The 21,059-nt window shown below is 47.9% G+C and overlaps 1 protein-coding gene across 1 annotated transcript in view; it reads left to right on the forward strand.

Annotated features, from left to right (window-relative positions):
* The window catches only part of LOC110519241 (TBC1 domain family, member 30), a 37,149-nt gene extending 19,458 nt beyond the window's left edge, over positions 1–17,691 (forward strand). Inside the window, exons 9-12 of the mRNA XM_036972652.1 lie at positions 5,132–5,235; positions 8,028–8,167; positions 8,802–9,005; positions 15,146–17,691. Coding sequence (XP_036828547.1) covers positions 5,132–5,235; positions 8,028–8,167; positions 8,802–9,005; positions 15,146–17,691 — 2,994 coding nt within the window. The remainder of the gene's footprint in view (positions 1–5,131; positions 5,236–8,027; positions 8,168–8,801; positions 9,006–15,145) is intronic.
* The last annotated feature ends 3,368 nt before the right edge of the window (positions 17,692–21,059 follow it).

Raw genomic sequence — 21,059 nt, forward strand, 5'->3', positions numbered from 1 at the left:
CGCGGGTTGGAGAGCGGCCTCGTAGACTGTAGCCACCTCACGCGGGTTGGAGAGCGGCCTCGTAGACTGTAGCCACCTCACGCGGGTTGGAGAGCGGCCTCGTAGACTGTAGCCACCTCACGCGGGTTGGAGAGCGGCCTCGTAGACTGTAGCCACCTCACGCGGGTTGGAGAGCGGCCTCGTAGACTGTAGCCTCCTCACGCGGGTTGGAGAGCGGCCTCGCAGACTGTAGCCACCTCACGCGGGTTGGAGAGCGGCCTCGTAGACTGTAGCCACCTCACGCGGGTTGGAGAGCGGCCTCGTAGACTGTAGCCACCTCACGCGGGTTGGAGAGCGCCCTCGTAGACTGTAGCCACCTCACGCGGGTTGGAGAGCGGCCTCGTAGACTGTAGCCACCTCACGCGGGTTGGAGATCGGCCTCGTAGACTGTAGCCACCTCACGCGGGTTGGAGAGCGGCCTCGTAGACTGTAGCCACCTCACGCGGGTTGGAGATCGGCCTCGTAGACTGTAGCCACCTCACGCGGGTTGGAGAGCGCCCTCGTAGACTGTAGCCACCTCACGCGGGTTGGAGAGCGGCCTTATTTAAAAAAGTGTTAAATAGATTTCCTTCTCACTCATCTACACACAATATCCTGTAATGAATAAGGTGAGAACTTGTCTGAACATTTTAGAAAAATCTTTGAGAATGAAAAGCCGAAATATCTCATTTACGTAAGTATTCACACCCCTGAGTCAATATGTTGTCTTGTTAGACTTCAGTGCAGATTTGGACATGATTGATCATAGTCTGCTGCTGGATAAACGTATGTGTTATGGTTTTACACCCCCTGCTATAATGTGGATGAAGAGTTACCTGTCTAACAGAACAGAGGGTGTTCTTTAATGGAAGCCTCTCCAACATAATCCAGGTAGAATCAGGCATTCTCCAGGGCAGCTGTTTAGGACCCTTGCTGTTTTCAATGTTTACTAACGACATGCCACTGACTGAGTAAAGCCAGAGTTTCTATGTATGCGGATGACTCATTATACACATCAGCTACTACAGCGACTGAAATGACTGCAACACTCAACAAAGAGCTGCAGTTAGTTTCAGAGTGGGTGGCAAGGAATAAGTTAGCCCTAAATATTTATAAAACTTAAAGCATTGTATTTGGAACAAAACACTCACTAAACCTCAACTAAATCTTGTAATAGATAATGTGGAAATTGAGCAAGTTGAGGTGACTAAACTTATTGGAGTTACCGTGGATTGTAAACTGTCATGGTCAAAACATGTTGATGCAGTAGTAGCTAAGATGGGTAGAAGTCTGTCCATAAGAAAGCTCTGCTCTACCTTCTTAACAACACTATCAACAAGGCAGGTCCTACAGGCCCTAGTTTCTACCTTCTTAACAGCACAATCAACAAGGCAGGTCCTACAGGCCCTAGTTTCTACCTTCTTAACATCACTATCAACAAGGCAGGTCCTACAGGCCCTAGTTTATACCTTCTTAATTAACAACACTATCAACAAGGCAGGTCCTACAGGCCCTAGTTTATACCTTCTTAACAGCACAATCAACAAGGCAGGTCCTACAGGCCCTAGTTTCTACCTTCTTAACATCACTATCAACAAGGCAGGTCCTACAGGCCCTAGTTTTTACCTTCTTAATTAACAACACTATCAACAAGGCAGGTCCTACAGGCCCTAGTTTCTACCTTCTTAACAGCACTATCAACAAGGCAGGTCCTACAGGCCCTAGTTTTGTCACACCTGGACTACTGTTCAGTCACGTGGTCAGGTACCACAAAAAAGGACTTAAAAAATTGCAATTGTCTCAGGACAGCACGGCTGGCCCTTGGATGTACACAGAGCGCTAATATTAATAATATGCATGTCAATTTCTCCTGGCTCAAAGTGGAGGAGAGATTGACTTCATCACTACTTGTATTTATGAGAGGTATTGACATGTTGAATGCACCGAGTTGTCTGTTCGAACTACTGGCACACAGCTCAGACACCCATACATACCCCACAAGACATGCCACCAGAAGTCTCTTCACAGTCCCCAAGTCCAGAACAGACTATGGGAGGCGCACAGTACTACATAGAGCCATGACTACATGGAACTCTATTGCACAGTACTACATAGAGCCATGACTACATGGAACTATATTCCACAGTACTACATAGAGCCATGACTACATGGAACTCTATTCCACAGTACTACATAGATCCATGACTACATGGAACTCTATTCCACAGTACTACATAGAGCCATGACTACATGGAACTCTATTCCACAGTACTACATAGAGCCATGACTACATGGAACTCTATTCCACATTACTACATAGAGCCATGACTACATGGAACTCTATTCCACAGTACTACATAGAGCCATGACTACATGGAACTCTATTCCACAGTACTACATAGAGCCATGACTACATGGAACTCTATTCCACATCAGGTAACTGATGCAGCAGTAGAATAAGTTTTTTAAAAAACAGATAAAAAACACCTTATGGAACAGCGGGGACTTTGAAGCAACACAAACATTGGCACAGACACATGATAACACACACACACATGCTAGCATACGCACTATACACACACACACACACACATGCTAGCATACGCACTATACACACACACACACATGGATTTAGTACTGAAGATATGTGGTAGTGGTGGAGGAGGGGCCTGAGGGCAGACAGTGTCTTGTGAAATCTATGAATGTATTGTAATGTTTTAAAAATTGTATAAACTGCATTAACTTTGCTGGCCCCAAGAAGAGTAGCTGCTGCCTTGGCAGGAACTAATGGGGATCCATAATAAACCCCAGGAAGAGTAGCTGCTGTCTTGGCAGGAACTAATGGGGATCCATAATAAACCCCAGGAAGAGTAGCTGCTGTCTTGGCAGGAACTAATAAAGGTAAAAAAAATAAAAAAAATAAACCCCAGGAAGAGTAGCTGCTGTCTTGGCAGGAACTAATGGGGATCCATAATAAACCCCAGGAAGAGTAGCTGCTGCCTTGACAGGAACTAATGGGGATCCATAATAAACCCCAGAAGAGTAGCTGCTGCTTTGGCAGGAACTAATGGGGATCCATAATAAACCCCAGGAAGAGTAGCTGCTGTCTTGGCAGGAACTAATGGGGATCCATAATAAACCCCAGGAAGAGTAGCTGCTGTCTTGGCAGGAACTAATGGGGATCCATAATAAACCCCAGAAGAGTAGCTGCTGTCTTGGCAGGAACTAATGGGGATCCATAATAAACCCCAGGAAGAGTAGCTGCTGCTTTGGCAGGAACTAATGGGGATCCATAATTCAACCACACCTTTATTTATATATATTTTTTTACCTTAGCTAGGCAAGTCAGTGAAGAACACATTCTTATTTTCAATGATTGCTTTGGAACAGTTGGCTAACTGCCTTGCTCAGCGGCAGAATGACAGAGTTGTACCTTGTCAGCTCGGGATTTGATCTTTCAACCTTTCAGTTACTAGTCCAACGCTCTAACCACTAGGCTACGCTTCCGCCAAATACAAATACTTGGTAGAAGCACCTTTGGCAGCGTTTACAGCTGTGAGTTTTTCTGAGTGAGATTCTAAGAGCTTTGCACACCTGGATTGTACAATATTTGTACATTATTCTTCAAGCTCTGTCAAGTTGGTTGTTGATCATTGCTAGACAGCAATTTTCAAGTCTTGCCATAGATTTTCAAGACAATAAAATATATATTTTTTTATATATATATATATATATATATATATATATATATATATATATATATATATATATATATATATATATATATATATATATATATATATATATATATATATATATATATATATATATATATATATATTTTTTTTTTTACATTTTATTTTAAGTCAAAACTGTAACTAGGTTGCTCAGGAACATTCACAATGTCTTCTTGGTCAGCCACTCCAGTGTATATCTGGCCTTGTGTTTTAGGTCGTTTTACTTCAGTGGCTTGTTGGAAACAGGATGCATGTTCTTTCCACTTTGTCTGATAGATTACTATTGTGGAGTAACTACAATGTTAATCCATCCTCAGTTTACTATCACAGCCATTAAACTCTAACTGTTTTAAAGTCACCATTGGCCTCGTGGTGAAATCCCTGAGCGGTTTCCTTCCTCTCTGGCAACTGAGTTAAGGAAGCCTGTATCGTTGTAGTAACTGGGTGTATTGATACACCATCAATAGTGTAGTAACTACACCATGCTCTAACAGATATTCAATGTCTGCGTTTTATTTGATTTTTTTACCCATCTAACAATAGGTGCCCTTTGCGAGACATTGGAAAACCTCCCTGGTCTTTGTGTTTGGAAATTCTGTGCTTGACTGAGTGACCTGACAGATAATTGTATGTGTGGAGAACAGACATGAGGTAGTCATTCAGAAATCATGTTGAACACTATTATTGCACACAGAGTCCAGGCAACTTGTGACTTGTTTAGCACATTTTGACTCCTGAACTTTTTGACTCCTGAACTTATTATTATTTACTTATTTACTGAAGACATTTCAACTTTTATATATATTTTAACGTAATTTGTAAACATTTCAAAATATATAATTTGTCTGAGTTTTGGTGTGTGTAGGCCAGTAACAAAACCTTTATTTCATCCATTGTAAATTCAGTAGTCATCTATCTATTCTGAACGCACTGTGTATCCACTCTAACACACAGCCTTTATTTACATCCACAAATGTTACATGAGTCATTTAGCAGACTCTCTTATCCAGAGCCACTACAGTAGTGAGTCATTTAGCAGACTCTCTTATCCAGAGCCACTACAGTAGTGAGTCATTTAGCAGACTCTCTTATCCAGAGCCACTACAGTAGTGAGTCATTTAGCAGACTCTTTGATTCATAGCCACTACAGTAGTGAGTCATTTAGCAGACTCTCTGATCCAGAGAGACATTTTCAAATTTGTTGGTACTGGTCCCTCGTGGGAATCGAACCCACAACCCTGCCGCTGCAACTGCCAACTGAGCCACACGGGACCAATCAGAATGCATGGATGTAATATCGGAGGAAAAAGCCCTTTCTTCTCCTCTGTGTTTCCCAGCTGTTTAAGCTGCCACCCTGATCCCTCTTTTCTCTCCAGACGGTGTACTCCATGGCTGTGTTTCCATTCCCTCAGCTGGCTGAACTCCGAGAGAAATACACCTACAACATCACCCCCTTCCCCACCTCCAACCCCAACGGCAGGTTGGTCAATGTCCCTACAGCATCACCCCCTTCCCCACCTCCAACCCCAACGGCAGGTTGGTCAATGTCCCTACAGCATCACCCCCTTCCCCACCTCCAACCCCAACGGCAGGTTGGTCAATGTCCCTACAGCATCCCCCCCTTCCCCACCTCCAACCCCAACGGCAGGTTGGTCAATGTCCCTACAGCATCACCCCCTTCCCCACCTCCAACCCCAACGGCAGGTTGGTCAATGTCCCTACAGCATCACCCCCTTCCCCACCTCCACCTCCAACCCCAACGGCAGGTTGGTCAATGTCCCTACAGCATCACCCCCTTCCCCACCTCCACCTCCAACCCCAACGGCAGGTTGGTCAATGTCCCTACAGCATCACCCCCTTCCCCACCTCCAACCCCAACGGCAGGTTGGTCAATGTCCCTACAACATCACCCCCTTCCCCACCTCCAACCCCAACGGCAGGTTGGTCAATGTCCCTACAGCATCACCCCCTTCCCCACCTCCAACCCCAATGGCAGGTTGGTCAATGTCCCTACAACATCACCCCCTTCCCCACCTCCAACCCCAACGGCAGGTTGGTCAATGTCCCTACAGCATCACCCCCTTCCCCACCTCCAACCCCAACGGCAGGTTGGTCAATGTCCCTACAGCATCCCCCCCTTCCCCACCTCCAACCCCAACGGCAGGTTGGTCAATGTCCCTACAGCATCACCCCCTTCCCCACCTCCAACCCAACGGCAGGTTGGTCAATGTCCCTACAGCATCACCCCCTTCCCCACCTCCACCTCCAACCCCAACGGCAGGTTGGTCAATGTCCCTACAGCATCACCCCCTTCCCCACCTCCACCTCCAACCCCAACGGCAGGTTGGTCAATGTCCCTACAGCATCACCACCTTCCCCACCTCCAACCCCAACGGCAGGTTGGTCAATGTCCCTACAACATCACCCCCTTCCCCACCTCCAACCCTAACGGCAGGTTGGTCAATGTCCCTACAGCATCACCCCCTTCCCCACCTCCAACCCCAACGGCAGGTTGGTCAATGTCCCTACAACATCACCCCCTTCCCCACCTCCAACCCCAACGGCAGGTTGGTCAATGTCCCTACAACATCACCCCCTTCCCCACCTCCAACCCCAACGGCAGGTTGGTCAATGTCCCTACAGCATCACCCCCTTCCCCACCTCCAACCCCAACGGCAGGTTGGTCAATGTCCCTACAACATCACCCCCTTCCCCACCTCCAACCCCAACGGCAGGTTGGTCAATGTCCCTACAGCATCACCCCCTTCCCCACCTCCAACCCCAACGGCAGGTTGGTCAATGTCCCTACAACATCACCCCCTTCCCCACCTCCAACCCCAACGGCAGGTTGGTCAATGTCCCGTAGTGTGTCTATCAGCTGATATCTACAGGCTGGTAAAGTGATGTTGTATCTCAGAGGAGGTCTCTGGGGCTGGTAAAGTGATGATGATGTTGTATCCCAGAGGAGGTCTCTGGGCCTGGTAAAGTGATGATGTTGTATCCCAGAGGAGGTCTCTGGGGCTGGTAAAGTGATGATGATGTTGTATCCCAGAGGAGGTCTCTGGGGCTGGTAAAGTGATGATGATGATGTTGTATCCCAGAGGAGGTCTCTGGGGCTGGTATAGTGATGATGTTGTATCCCAGAGGAGGTCTCTGGGGCTGGTAAAGTGATGATGATGTTGTATCCCAGAGGAGGTCTCTGGGGCTGGTAAAGTGATGATGTATCCCAGAGGAGGTCTCTGGGGCTGGTAAAGTGATGATGTATCCCAGAGGAGGTCTCTGGGGCTGGTAAAGTGATGTTGTATCCCAGAGGAGGTCTCTGGGGCTGGTAAAGTGATGTTGTATCCCAGAGGAGGTCTCTGGGGCTGATAAAGTGATGTTGTATCCCAGAGGAGGTCTCTGGGGCTGATAAAGTGATGTTGTATCCCAGAGGAGGTCTCTGGGGCTGGTAAAGTGATGATGATGAATCCCAGAGGAGGTCTCTGGGGCTGGTATAGTGATGATGTATCCCAGAGGAGGTCTCTGGGGCTGGTGAAGTGATGATGTTGTATCCCAGAGGAGGTCTCTGAGGCTGGTATAGTGATGATGTTGTATCCCAGAGGAGGTCTCTGGGGCTGGTATAGTGATGATGTATCCCAGAGGTGGTCTCTGGGGCTGGTATAGTGATGTTGTATCCCAGAGAAGGTCTCTGGGGCTGGTAAAGTGATGATGTTGTATCCCAGAGGAGGTCTCTGGGGCTGGTATAGTGATGATGATGTTGTATCCCAGAGGAGGTCTCTGGGGCTGGTAAAGTGATGATGTTGTATCCCAGAGGAGGTCTCTGGGGCTGGTAAAGTGATGATGTTGTATCCCAGAGGAGGTCTCTGGGGCTGGTATAGTGATGATGTATCCCAGAGGAGGTCTCTGGGGCTGGTAAAGTGATGATGATGTATCCCAGAGGAGGTCTCTGGGGCTGGTAAAGTGATGATGTTGTATCCCAGAGGAGGTCTCTGGGGCTGGTATAGTGATGATGTATCCCAGAGGAGGTCTCTGGGGCTGGTATAGTGATGATGTATCCCAGAGGAGGTCTCTGGGGCTGGTATAGTGATGATGTATCCCAGAGGAGGTCTCTGGGGCTGGTATAGTGATGATGTATCCCAGAGGAGGTCTCTGGGGCTGGTATAGTGATGATGTATCCCAGAGGAGGTCTCTGGGGCTGGTATAGTGATGATGTATCCCAGAGGAGGTCTCTGGGGCTGGTGAAGTGATGATGATGATGATGATGTATTCCAGTGGTGGTCTAGGTGGCTGGGAGGGTGATGAAGACGAGGATGAAGATGAAGATGCAGTGGTGACAGCAGCGTTGGGATGTTTGGGTCCACTGGGGGGGCTGTTAGCTCCAGAACTACAGCGGTACCAGAGACACATTAAAGGTTGGTCTGACCCCTGACCTCTTACCTATTATCATGTACAGGACCCATAAGTCAGCATCTCACTGTTAGTCTACACCTGTTGTTTACCAAGAATGTGACAAATAACATGTGATTTAATCCTCATCAAGAGTTAATGTTTGTACCAGTGTCTCTCTGTGGAGGCTGTTATAGCAGCAATGTTCCAACATCTAGTGGAAAGCCTTCCCAGAAGAGTAGAGGCTGTTATAGCAGCAATGTTCCAACATCTAGTGGAAAGTCTTCCCAGAAGAGTGGAGGCTGTTATAGCAACAATGTTCCAACATCTAGTGGAAAGCCTTCCCAGAAGAGTGGGGGCTGTTATAGCAGCAAAGGAGGGACCAACTCCATATTAATGCCCATGACTTTGTAATGAGATGATGGCTGAGCAGGTCTCCACATACTTTTACAGTGCAGTGTATGTAGACCTAGAGTCCTGCTCTGCTCTCTCCTCCAGCCAGGTCCATTAGTTTAATGTAGTGGTAGACAGGGTTATCTGGGAAGGTGTCATGTCAGCTGCTGTTGATGTCAGACCTGAAAACACAGGAACAGCTGTGTCTCTACATGGTGTCAACACTGAGGTAATTTCCGAGGTGATATTTGAATCTCTCCTCTCCAGACCAGCGTGGGGGGGAGCAGGGCGGTAACATGGCAGACCTGAGTCCTGGGGCGGTGGATGGTGGCGGCAGAGCGGAGCATCAAGCGGCCATCAACAGCATGCTGCAGGAGAGGATGAGTACTGACATCAGCGCTCTGAAGAAACAATACTCACGTATCAAGAGACATCAGCAACAACAGGCCAGGCAGCTATACATACACACAGGTAACACACTGTCAACTCTACACAACAACAGGCCAGGCAGCTGTACATACACACAGGTAACACACTGTCAACTCTACACAACAACAGTCCAGGCAGCTGTACATACACACAGGTAACACAAACACACACTGTCAACTCTACACAACAACAGGCCAGGCAGCAGTACATACACACAGGTAACACACTGTCAACTCTACACACACACACTGTCAACTCTACACAACAACAGGCCAGGCAGCTGTACATACACACAGGTAACACACTGTCAACTCTACACAACAACAGGCCAGGCAGCTGTACATACACACAGGTAACACACTGTTAACTCTACACACACACACTGTCAACTCTACACACACACTGTCAACTCTACACAACAGGCCAGGCAGCAGTACATACACACAGGTAACACACTGTCAACTCTACACAACAACAGGCCAGGCAGCAGTACATACACACAGGTAACACACACACACTGTCAAATGTCATGGAAATTTCCTGTATTTACCAAATCATGAGAGCAAACCACACACAAGTCAGAGTTATCATAAAGTCCATCTTTAATTATATGAGCTCCATCACAACCCTGTGACTCTCAGATCAATTCAGTGTCTATAAATGAATTCTCTGAGAGTCCCTTACACATTGCAACTGAGATCCTTTATAGCAAAGACACACATAGTCAGACAGCATTGGCTATAAATTATCGTTCAGGTTTGTCTCCTAAACTATGTTCTTATCTCGCTCTCAGAACATAAAACAAAACCTCATCAACATCCATATATCAAATACACCCCTCGTGGACAAGATCACAGAGACACAGTGACTGGCACACAGACATACAAGCTTGACCTCTCCCCTCTCTGCGGCCCAAGTAACTGAACCCTGACAGAGAACAGATAACTGCAACCGGCCAACAGTATTATCCAAAAATAGACATTCTGATGAGAAGTAACTCACATGCATATAATGAAAATAAAACATCTTATCTATGTTACCCAACTAATTCTGATTATTCCCCCACACAACTCTACACACACACACTGTCAACTCTACACAACAACAGGCCAGGCAGCTGTACATAGTGGGGCAAAAACATATATTTAGTCAGCCACCAATTGTGCAAGTTCTCCCACTTAAAAAGATGAGAGGCCTGTAATTTTCATCATAGGTACACTTCAACTATGACAGACAGACAAAATGAGGGAAAAAAATCCAGAAAATCACATTGTAGGATTTTTAATGAAATTATTTGCAAATTATGGTGGAAAATAAGTATTTGGTCACCTACAAACAAGCAAGATTTCTGGCTCTCACAGACCTGTAACTTCTTTAAGAGGCTCCACTCGTTACCTGTATTAATGGCACCTGTTTGAACTTGTTATCAGTATAAAATACACCTGTCCACAACCTCAAACAGTCCGACTCCAAACTCCACTATGGCCAAGACCAAAGAGCTGTCAAAGGACACCATAAACAAAATTGTAGACCAGCACCAGGCTGGGAAGACTGAATCTGCAATAGGTAAGCAGCTTGGTTTGAAGAAATCAACTGTGGGAGCAATTATTGGGAAATGGAAGACATACAAGACCACTGATAATCTGCCTCGATCTGGGGCTCCACGCAAGATCTCACCCCGTGGGGTCAAAATTATCACAAGAACGGTGAGCAAAAATCCCAGAACCACATGGGGGGGACCTAGTGAATGACCTGCAGAGAGCTGGGACCAAAGTAACAAAGCCTACCATTAGTAACACACTGCGCCGCCAGGGACTCAAATCCTGCAGTGCCAGACGTGTCCCCCTGCTAAAGCCAGTACATGTCCAGGCCCGTCTGAAGTTTGCTAGAGAGCATTTGGATGATCCAGAAGAAGATTGGGAGAATGTCATATGGTCAGATGAAACCAAAATATAACTTTTTGGTAAAAACTCAACTCGTCGTGTTTGGAGGACAAAGAATGCTGATTTGCATCCAAAGAACACCATACCTACTGTGAAGCATGGGGGTGGAAACATCATGCCTTGGGGCTCTTTTTCTGCAAAGGGACCAGGACGACTGATCCGTGTAAAGGAAAGAATGAATGGGGCCATGTATCGTGAGATTTTGAGTGAAAACCTCCTTCCATCAGCAAGGGCATTGAAGATGAAACGTGGCTGGGTCTTTCAGCATGACAATGATCCCAAACACACCGCCCGGGCAACGGAGTGGCTTCGTCAGAAGCATTTCAAGGTCCTGGAGTGGCCCAGTCTCCAGATCTCAAACCCATAGAAAATCTTTGGAGGGAGTTGAAAATCTGTGTTGCCCAGCAACAGCCCCAAAACATCTCTGCTCTAGAGGAGATCTGCATGGAGGAATGGGCCAAAATACCAACAACAGTGTGAAAACCTTGTGAAGACTTACAGAAAACGTTTGACCTCTGTCATTGCCAACAAAGGGTAATAACAAAGCATTGAGAAACTTTTGTTATTGACCAAATACTTATTTTCCACCATAATTTGCAAATAAAGTCATTAAAAATCCTACAATGCGATTTTCTGGATTTTTTCCACTTTTTGTCTGTCATAGTTGAAGTGTACCTATGATGAAAATTACAGGCCTCTCGTCTTTTTACGTGGGAGAACTTGCACAATTGGTGGCTGACTAAATACTTTTTTGCCCCACTGTACACACAGGTAACACGCTGTCAACTCTACACCACAACAACAGGCCAGGCAGCTGTACATACACACACACTATCAACTCTACACACACACTGTCAACTCTACACAACAACAGGCCAGGCAGCTGCACACACACACACACACACGTATATTGATCCGTACATCTATACAGACAGATGGTCACACCTATACAGACAGATGGTCACACCTATACAGACAGATGGTCACACCTATACAGACAGATGGTCACACCTATACAGACAGATGGTCACACCTATACAGACAGGTGGTCACACCTATACAGACACCTATACAGACAGATGGTCACACCATCAAATCTATACAGACAGATGGTCACACCAACTGTAGATGGAGGAGGTGGTGGTGTCGATAGATGGATAGATTGAGGAGGTGATGTCTATAGATGGATAGATTGAGGAGGTGGTGGTGTCGGTAGATGGATAGATTGAGGAGGTGGTGGTGTCTATAGATGGATAGATTGAGGAGGTGGTGGTGTCTATAGATGGATAGATTGAGGAGGTGGTGGTGTCTATAGATGGATAGATTGAGGAGGTGGTGGTGTCTATAGATGGATAGATTGAGGAGGTGGTGGTGGTGTCTATAGATTGATAGATTGAGGAGGTGATGTCTATAGATGGATAGATTGAGGAGGTGGTGATGTCTATAGATGGATAGATTGAGGAGGTGGTGGTGTCGGTAGATGGATAGATTGAGGAGGTGGTGGTGTCTATAGATGGATAGATTGAGGAGGTGGTGGTGTCGATAGATGGATAGATTGAGGAGGTGGTGGTGTCTATAGATGGATAGATTGAGGAGGTGGTGGTGTCTATAGATGGATAGATTGAGGAGGTGGTGGTGTCTATAGATGGATAGATTGAGGAGGTGGTGGTGTCCATAGATGGATAGATTGAGGAGGTGGTGGTGTCCATAGATGGATAGATTGAGGAGGTGGTGGTGTCTATAGATGGATAGATTGAGGAGGTGGTGGTGTCTATAGATGGATAGATTGAGGAGGTGGTGGTGTCTGTAGATGGATAGATTGAGGAGGTGGTGGTGTCTATAGATGGATAGATTGAGGAGGTGGTGGTGTCGATAGATGGATAGATTGAGGAGGTGGTGGTGTCCATAGATGGATAGATTGAGGAGGTGGTGGTGTCTATAGATGGATAGATTGAGGAGGTGGTGGTGTCTATAGATTGATAGATTGAGGAGGTGGTGGTGTCCATAGATGGATAGATTGAGGAGGTGGTGGTGTCCATAGATGGATAGATTGAGGAGGTGGTGGTGTCTATAGATGGATAGATTGAGGAGGTGGTGGTGTCCATAGATGGATAGATTGAGGAGGTGGTGGTGTCCATAGATGGATAGATTGAGGAGGTGGTGGTGTCCATAGATGGATAGATTGAGGAGGTGGTGGTGTCCATAGATGGATAGATTGAGGAGGTGGTGGTGTCCATAGATGGATAGATTGAGGAGGTGGTGGTGTCTATAGATGGATAGATTGAGGAGGTGGTGGTGTCTATAGATAGATTGATAGATTGAGGAGGTGGTGGTGTCCATAGATGGATAGATTGAGGAGGTGGTGGTGTCTATAGATGGATAGATTGAGGAGGTGGTGGTGTCTATAGATGGATAGATTGAGGAGGTGGTGGTGTCTATAGATAGATAGATTGAGGAGGTGGTGGTGTCTATAGATGGATAGATTGAGGAGGTGGTGGTGTCTATAGATGGATAGATTGAGGAGGTGGTGGTGTCTATAGATGGATAGATTGAGGAGGTGGTGGTGTCTATAGATGGATAGATTGAGGAGGTGGTGGTGTCTGTAGATGGACAGATTGAGGAGGTGTTGGTGTCTATAGATGGATAGATTGAGGAGGTGGTGGTGTCTATAGATGGATAGATTGAGGAGGTGGTGGTGTCTATAGATGGATAGATTGAGGAGGTGGTGGTGTCTATAGATGGATAGATTGAGGAGGTGGTGGTGTCTGTAGATGGACAGATTGAGGAGGTGTTTGTGACCTGTCTGTCAGGAAGCAGCAGGCTCTGGAACGGAGAGGGGTTTCTGGGCTGCTGTTAGCTGGTCTGGGGTCAGGATCTGCTGTTAGCTGGTCTGGGGTGAGGATCTGCTGTTAGCAGGTCTGGGGTGAGGATCTGCTGTTAGCTGGTCTGGGGTGAGGATCTGCTGTTAGCTGGTCTGGGGTGAGGATCTGCTGTTAGCTGGTCTGGGGTCAGGATCTGCTGTTAGCAGGTCTGGGGTGAGGATCTGCTGTTAGCTGGTCTGGGGTCAGGATCTGCTGTTAGCTGGTCTGGGGTCAGGATTTGCTGTTAGCTGGTCTGGGGTCAGGATCTGCTGTTAGCTGGTCTGGGGTTAGGATCTGCTGTTAGCTGGTCTGGGGTGAGGATCTGCTGTTATCTGGTCTGGGGTCAGGAGCTGCTGTTAGCTGGTCTGGGGTCAGGAGCTGCTGTTAGCTGGTCTGGGGTCAGGATCTGCTGTTAGCTGGTCTGGGGTCAGGATCTGCTGTTAGCTGGTCTGGGGTCAGGATCTGCTGTTAGCTGGTATGGGGTCAGGATCTGCTGTTAGCTGGTCTGGGGTCAGGATCTGCTGTTAGCTTGTCTGGGGTTAGGATCTGCTGTTAGCTGGTCTGGGGTTGGATGGTGCTGGTCTGGGGTCAGGATCTGCTGTTAGCTGGTCTGGGGTGAGGATCTGCTGTTAGCTGGTCTGGGGTTGGATGGTGCTGGTCTGGGGTCAGGATCTGCTGTTAGCTGGTCTGGGGTCAGGATCTGCTGTTAGCTGGTCTGGGGTTAGGATCTGCTGTTAGCTGGTCTGGGGTGAGGATCTGCTGTTAGCTGGTCTGGTGTCAGGATCTGCTGTTAGCTGGTCTGGGGTCAGGATCTGCTGTTAGCTGGTCTGGGGTGAGGATCTGCTGGTAGCTGGTCTGGGGTGAGGATCTGCTGTTTGCTGGTCTGGGGTGAGGATCTGCTGGTAGCTGGTCTGGGGTTGGATGGTGCTGGTCTGGGGTTGGATGGTGCTGGCTCTTCTCTGTGACTGACAGGAGAGTGTCAGTCTGTCTGGCCTGTTGGCTCCCCATCTAAACGCAGCATTACCTAATAGGAATCTACTACTTGTGTAACAGACTTCCATTGGATTTGGCTCCCGAGCTTCTATTCCCCAAACTATTTTTCTAACTCCCAGATGTGTCTGTCTTCAGTAATCAGGACTCAAAGCTCCTTATAACCCAAAGCAGTATTTTATGTAACTCTGTAAGCTTCTTCATCTTGTTCCCATGATAAATGTAAGCTCTGAGGTTGGGGCAGAGCCAGATTGTTGTCTTAATGCTAGATGTTTCTTATTGCTGCATGTGGAATCCTCTTTATGATCACGTCATGCTATGGTGTTATTATTGTCCTGCTGCTGCAATAGGCAGACAGAACATTGACCTGTGTGTGTTCTCTCTGTAGATAGATGTCCAGCCACCAGCGTGTTAGCATCTCAGCTACATCCTTCTCCTGTCGTCAACCACCTGTTGCTAGGCAGGAAGCCCAGGAACAGGCTGAAACACCCTCCCTCCTCTCCCTCCAGCCTGCGAGGTGTCCCCCTGCCTCAGGCACAGTCCAGCCCTGCCACCCCTGGCCCCGCCCCTAACCCCACCCCTAGCGGGGAGAGGGGGAGGAACAGACTGGTATCTCAGGCTGAAGACTGTCAGAGCAGGGTGGGGTCCCCCTGGCGCGCCCACGTACGTGCCCACCGCAGGAACATAGCCCGGGCACGGGTACAGCTAGGGTTTGGAGACATGGAGGACAGACACCCTCATCAGTCGGAGGAGGACGGACACCCTCATCAGTCGGAGGAGGACGGACACCCTCATCAGTCGGAGGAGGACGGACACCCTCATCAGTCGGAGGAGGACGGACACCCTCATCAGTCGGAGGAGGACGGACACCCTCATCTGACGGAGGAGGACGGACACCCTCATCTGACGGAGGAGGACGGACACCCTCATCTGACGGAAGAGGACAGACACCCTCATCAGACGGAGGAGAGAGATGGAGTGGGTGAGGGAAAGGCTGATGATGAGGAGGGTAGTCACCTCCCTGTGTCTCCTGCCCAGGCCTCCAGTAAGGAGGTGCCAGCTGTGGTGGAAGAGGAGGAGCACCTGTTGTCTCTAGAGCTGGACTCTGGATCAGAACTAAACCAGACCCCACCTCCACTACCCTCCTCTCCTGGAGAGACTGACCCACCTCCACTACCCTCCTCTCCTAGAGGGACTGACCCACCTCCACTACCCTCCTCTCCTAGAGGGACTGACCCACCTCCACTACCCTCCTCTCCTAGAGGGACTGACCCACCTCCACTACCCTCCTCTCCTAGAGGGACTGACCCACCTCCGCTACCCTCCTCTCCTAGAGGGACTGACCCACCTCCACTACCCTCCTCTCCTAGAGAGACTGACCCACCTCCACTACCCTCATCTCCTAGAGAGACTGACCAACCTCCACTCCTCTCCTCTCCTAGAGAGACTGACCAACCTCCACTACTCTCCTCTCCTAGAGAGACTGACCAACCTCCACTACCCTCCTCTCCTAGAGAGACTGACCCAGACACACTACCCTCCTCTCCTAGAGAGACTGACCCAGACACACTACCCTGCTCTCCTATAGAGACTGACCCAGACACACTACCCTCCTCTCCTAGAGAGACTGACCCAGACACACTACCCTCCTCTCCTAGAGAGACTGACCCAGACACACTACCCTCCTCTCCCACCATCCCAGAGCTGTCTGTCCTGCCTCCTCTTCCTCGACCACCCTCATCACACCACCACCACCATCAACAGTCTGACCCTTCAATCTCCTCTCAGAACATCTACTGTATGAGACTCTCTCCTGGTAGCCCTGTTACCCTCACTAACACCTCTCCCCCTGTTACCCTCACTAACACCTCTCCCCCTGTTACCCTCTCTAACCCCCCTCCCCCTGTTACCCTCACTAACACCTCTCCCCCTGTTACCCTCTCTAACGCCACTACTCCTGTTACCCTCTCTAACCCCCCTCCCCCTGTTACCCTCACTAACACCTCTCCCCCTGTTACCCTCACTAACACCTCTCCCCCTGTTACCCTCTCTAACGCCACTACTCCTGTTACCCTCACTAACACCTCTCCCCCTGTTACCCTCTCTAACGCCACTACTCCTGTTACCCTCACTAACCCCCCTCCCCCTGTTACCCTCTCTAACCCCCCTCCCCCTGTTACCCTCACTAACACCTCTCCCCCTGTTACCCTCTCTAACCCCCCTCCCCCTGTTACCCGCTCTAACCCCCCTCCCCCTGTTACCCTCTCTAACCCCCCTACTCCTGTTACCCTCTCTAACCCCCCCACTCCTGGTACCCTCTCTAAGCCCCCTCCTCCTGTTACCCTCTCTAACCCCCCTACTCCCCTCTCTAACCCCCCTCCCCCTGGTACCCTCACTAATCCCCCTCCTCCTCCCCTCTCTAACCCCCCTACTCCCCTCTCTAACTCCCCTCCCCCTGGCACCCTCTATAACCCCCTTCCCCCTGTTACCCTCTCTAACCCCCCCACTCCTGGTACCCTCACTAACCCCCCCACTCCTGATACCCTCTCTAACCCCCCTCCCCCTGGTACCCTCACTAACCCCCCTCCTCCTGTTACCATCACTAACCCCTCTCCCCCTGTTACCATCACTAACCCCCCTCCCCCTGTTACCATCACTAACCCCCCACCCCCTGTTACCCTCACTAACCCCCATACTCCTGGTACACCGCTATCCCCCTCCCTCCCTCTCTCCTGCCCCTCCACGCCCCAGGATCAACCCAGGGCCACCCCCCAGCAGGTGTTCTCTCCCTTCCCGAGTGTGAAACAGCACAGGAGGTCAGCTGCAGCCCGTAACCTGGGTCTCTACGGTCCCACAGCCAGAACCCCCACAGTTCACTTCCCTCAGCTCAGCCTGAACCGTCCCTCCTCCACTCTCTCCACCAGGAAGCGCTAGAGGCCACTCTTCACTGACTGACTGACTGGCTCTGGAAAATATACAGCCTGATTCTCTCTGATGGATCTGTGGCGTTGGGACAGGGGACTGTACCTGAGAGGAACAGGCAGGGACAGTATCAGCTATGGTCTGATCCACTGCTGTAGTTAGGCCTTTAACTCTTCACAGTGTAGGTCACTCTCCTCTCAACCACTGGGAGAGGAAGAGCTGCTATGAAACCCACTATGTTGTAGTCATCTCCCTGCAGGAAGCTGTAAACTGGGTCTGTCTGGCTGAATGTCATCATGGAACATCTCTGTCCACTCACCTTCTCTTCCAGGTCAAGTTCTCTTCACCATAACACAATGTTAAACCCTTAAAGCTCCTTCCTCCTCTCAGCTGATTTCTGTTTCCACTTCCTGTCTGCCTGTTACTTCCTGTCAATGTCTCTCCACAGTAAGACTCCATACTAAAAGATCCATAGACCATATCATGCCAATGATCTGATTGTATTGTTCTCTACAGTCTGCCAATGATCTGATTGTATTGTTCTCTACAGTCTGCCATTGATCTGATTGTATTGTTCTCTACAGTCTGCCAATGATCTGATTTGTATTGTTGGTAAATGAACCCACACCATCCTGGTGCCAGAGGTCACTGCACTCCTAATAAAGAAGGTGAAAGGATGCTGTCGGCTGTTTCATTTCATCTTGGTTAGAGCTCCATTCAATCTGCCTATAAAATGTCAATGTTCTGAGACGATAACGCAGACCTTCCATGCTACAGGTTGACCGCCCGGTTTCAGTGCTTTGGCGAGCTTGAAATATACAAGTATTTTCCCATTGAGCAGATATATGCAGCGTGTACCGTAAACGCTGTCTCCACTAACGTTGCCTTTAAACTTCAATAACACTGTAGCTCTGAACTCAGGGTTATAACACTGTAGCTCTGAACTCAGACCATATAACACTGTAGCTCTGAACTCAGATCATATAACACTGTAGCTCTGAACTCAGACCATATAACACTGTAGCTCTGAACTCAGGGTTATAACACTGTAGCTCTGAACTCAGGGTTATTACACTGTAGCTCTGAACTCAGACCATATAACACTGTAGCTCTGAACTCAGGGTTATAACACTGTAGCTCTGAACTCAGACCATATAACACTGTAGCTCTGAACTCAGACCATATAACACTGTAGCTCTGAACTCAGATCATATAACACTGTAGCTCTGAACTCAGACCATATAACACTGTAGCTCTGAACTCAGGGTTATTACACTGTAGCTCTGAACTCAGACCATATTACACTGTAGCTCTGAACTCAGACCATATAACACTGTAGCTCTGAACTCAGGGTTATAACACTGTAGCTCTGAACTCAGGGTTATAACACTGTAGCTCTGAACTCAGACCATATAACACTGTAGCTCTGAACTCAGGGTTTAACACTGTAGCTCTGAACTCAGACCATATAACACTGTAGCTCTGAACTCAGACCATATAACACTGTAGCTCTGAACTCAGGGTTATAACACTGTAGCTCTGAACTCAGGGTTATAACACTGTAGCTCTGAACTCAGGGTTATTACACTGTAGCTCTGAACTCAGACCATATAACACTGCAGCTCTGAACTCAGGGTTATAACACTGCAGCTCTGAACTCAGGGTTATAACACTGTAGCTCTGAACTCAGGGTTATAACACTGTAGCTCTGAACTCAGGGTTATAACACTGTAGCTCTGAACTCAGGGTTATAACACTGTAGCTCTGAACTCAGACCATATAACACTGTAGCTCTGAACTCAGGGTTATTACACTGTAGCTCTGAACTGAGACCATATAACACTGTAGCTCTGAACTCAGGGTTATTACACTGTAGCTCTGAACTCAGACCATATAACACTGTAGCTTTGAACTCAGGGTTATAACACTGTAGCTCTGAACTCAGACCATATAACACTGTAGCTCTGAACTCAGGGTTATTACGCTGTAGCTCTGAACTCAGACCATATAACACTGTAGCTCTGAACTCAGACCATATAACACTGTAGCTCTGAACTCAGGGTTATAACACTGTAGCTCTGAACTCAGACCATATAACACTGTAGCTCTGAACTCAGACCATATAACACTGTAGCTCTGAACTCAGACCATATAACACTGTAGCTCTGAACTCAGACCATATAACACTAGCTCTGAACTCAGACCATATAACACTGTAGCTCTGAACTCAGGGTTATAACACTAGCTCTGAACTCAGGGTTATAACACTGTAGCTCTGAACTCAGGGTTAAACACTGTAGCTCTGAACTCAGGGTTATAACACTGTAGCTCTGAACTCAGACCATATAACACTGTAGCTCTGAACTCAGACCATATTACACTGTAGCTCTGAACTCAGGGTTATAACACTAGCTCTGAACTCAGACCATATAACACTGTAGCTCTGAACTCAGACCATATTACACTGTAGCTCTGAACTCAGGGTTATAACACTGTAGCTCTGAACTGAGACCATATAACAACGTAGCTCTGAACTCAGACCATATAACACTGTAGCTCTGAACTCAGACCATATAACACTGTAGCTCTGAACTCAGGGTTATTACGCTGTAGCTCTGAACTCAGACCATATAACACTGTAGCTCTGAACTCAGACCATATAACACTGTAGCTCTGAACTCAGGGTTATAACACTGTAGCTCTGAACTCAGACCATATAACACTGTAGCTCTGAACTCAGACCATATAACACTGTAGCTCTGAACTCAGACCATATAACACTGTAGCTCTGAACTCAGACCATATAACACTAGCTCTGAACTCAGACCATATAACACTGTAGCTCTGAACTGAGACCATATAACACTGTAGCTCTGAACTCAGACCATATAACACTGTAGCTCTGAACTCAGACCATATAACACTGTAGCTCTGAACTCAGACCATATAACACTGTAGCTCTGAACTCAGACCATATAACACTGTAGCTCTGAACTCAGGGTTATAACACTGTAGCTCTGAACGCAGACCATATAACACTGTAGCTCTGAACTCAGGGTTATAACACTGTAGCTCTGAACTCAGACCATATAACACTGTAGCTCTGAACTCAGACCATATAACACTGTAGCTCTGAACTCAGACCATATAACACTGTAGCTCTGAACTGAGACCATATAACACTGTAGCTCTGAACTCAGACCATATAACACTGTAGCTCTGAACTCAGACCATATAACACTGTAGCTCTGAACTCAGACCATATAACACTGTAGCTCTGAACTCAGACCATATAACACTGTAGCTCTGAACTCAGACCATATAACACTGTAGCTCTGAACTCAGGGTTATAACACTGTAGCTCTGAACTCAGGGTTATT

The sequence above is a fragment of the Oncorhynchus mykiss genome, unplaced genomic scaffold (genome assembly GCF_013265735.2).
Source record: "Oncorhynchus mykiss isolate Arlee unplaced genomic scaffold, USDA_OmykA_1.1 un_scaffold_188, whole genome shotgun sequence".
In the NCBI taxonomy this organism is placed as follows: domain Eukaryota; kingdom Metazoa; phylum Chordata; class Actinopteri; order Salmoniformes; family Salmonidae; genus Oncorhynchus; species Oncorhynchus mykiss.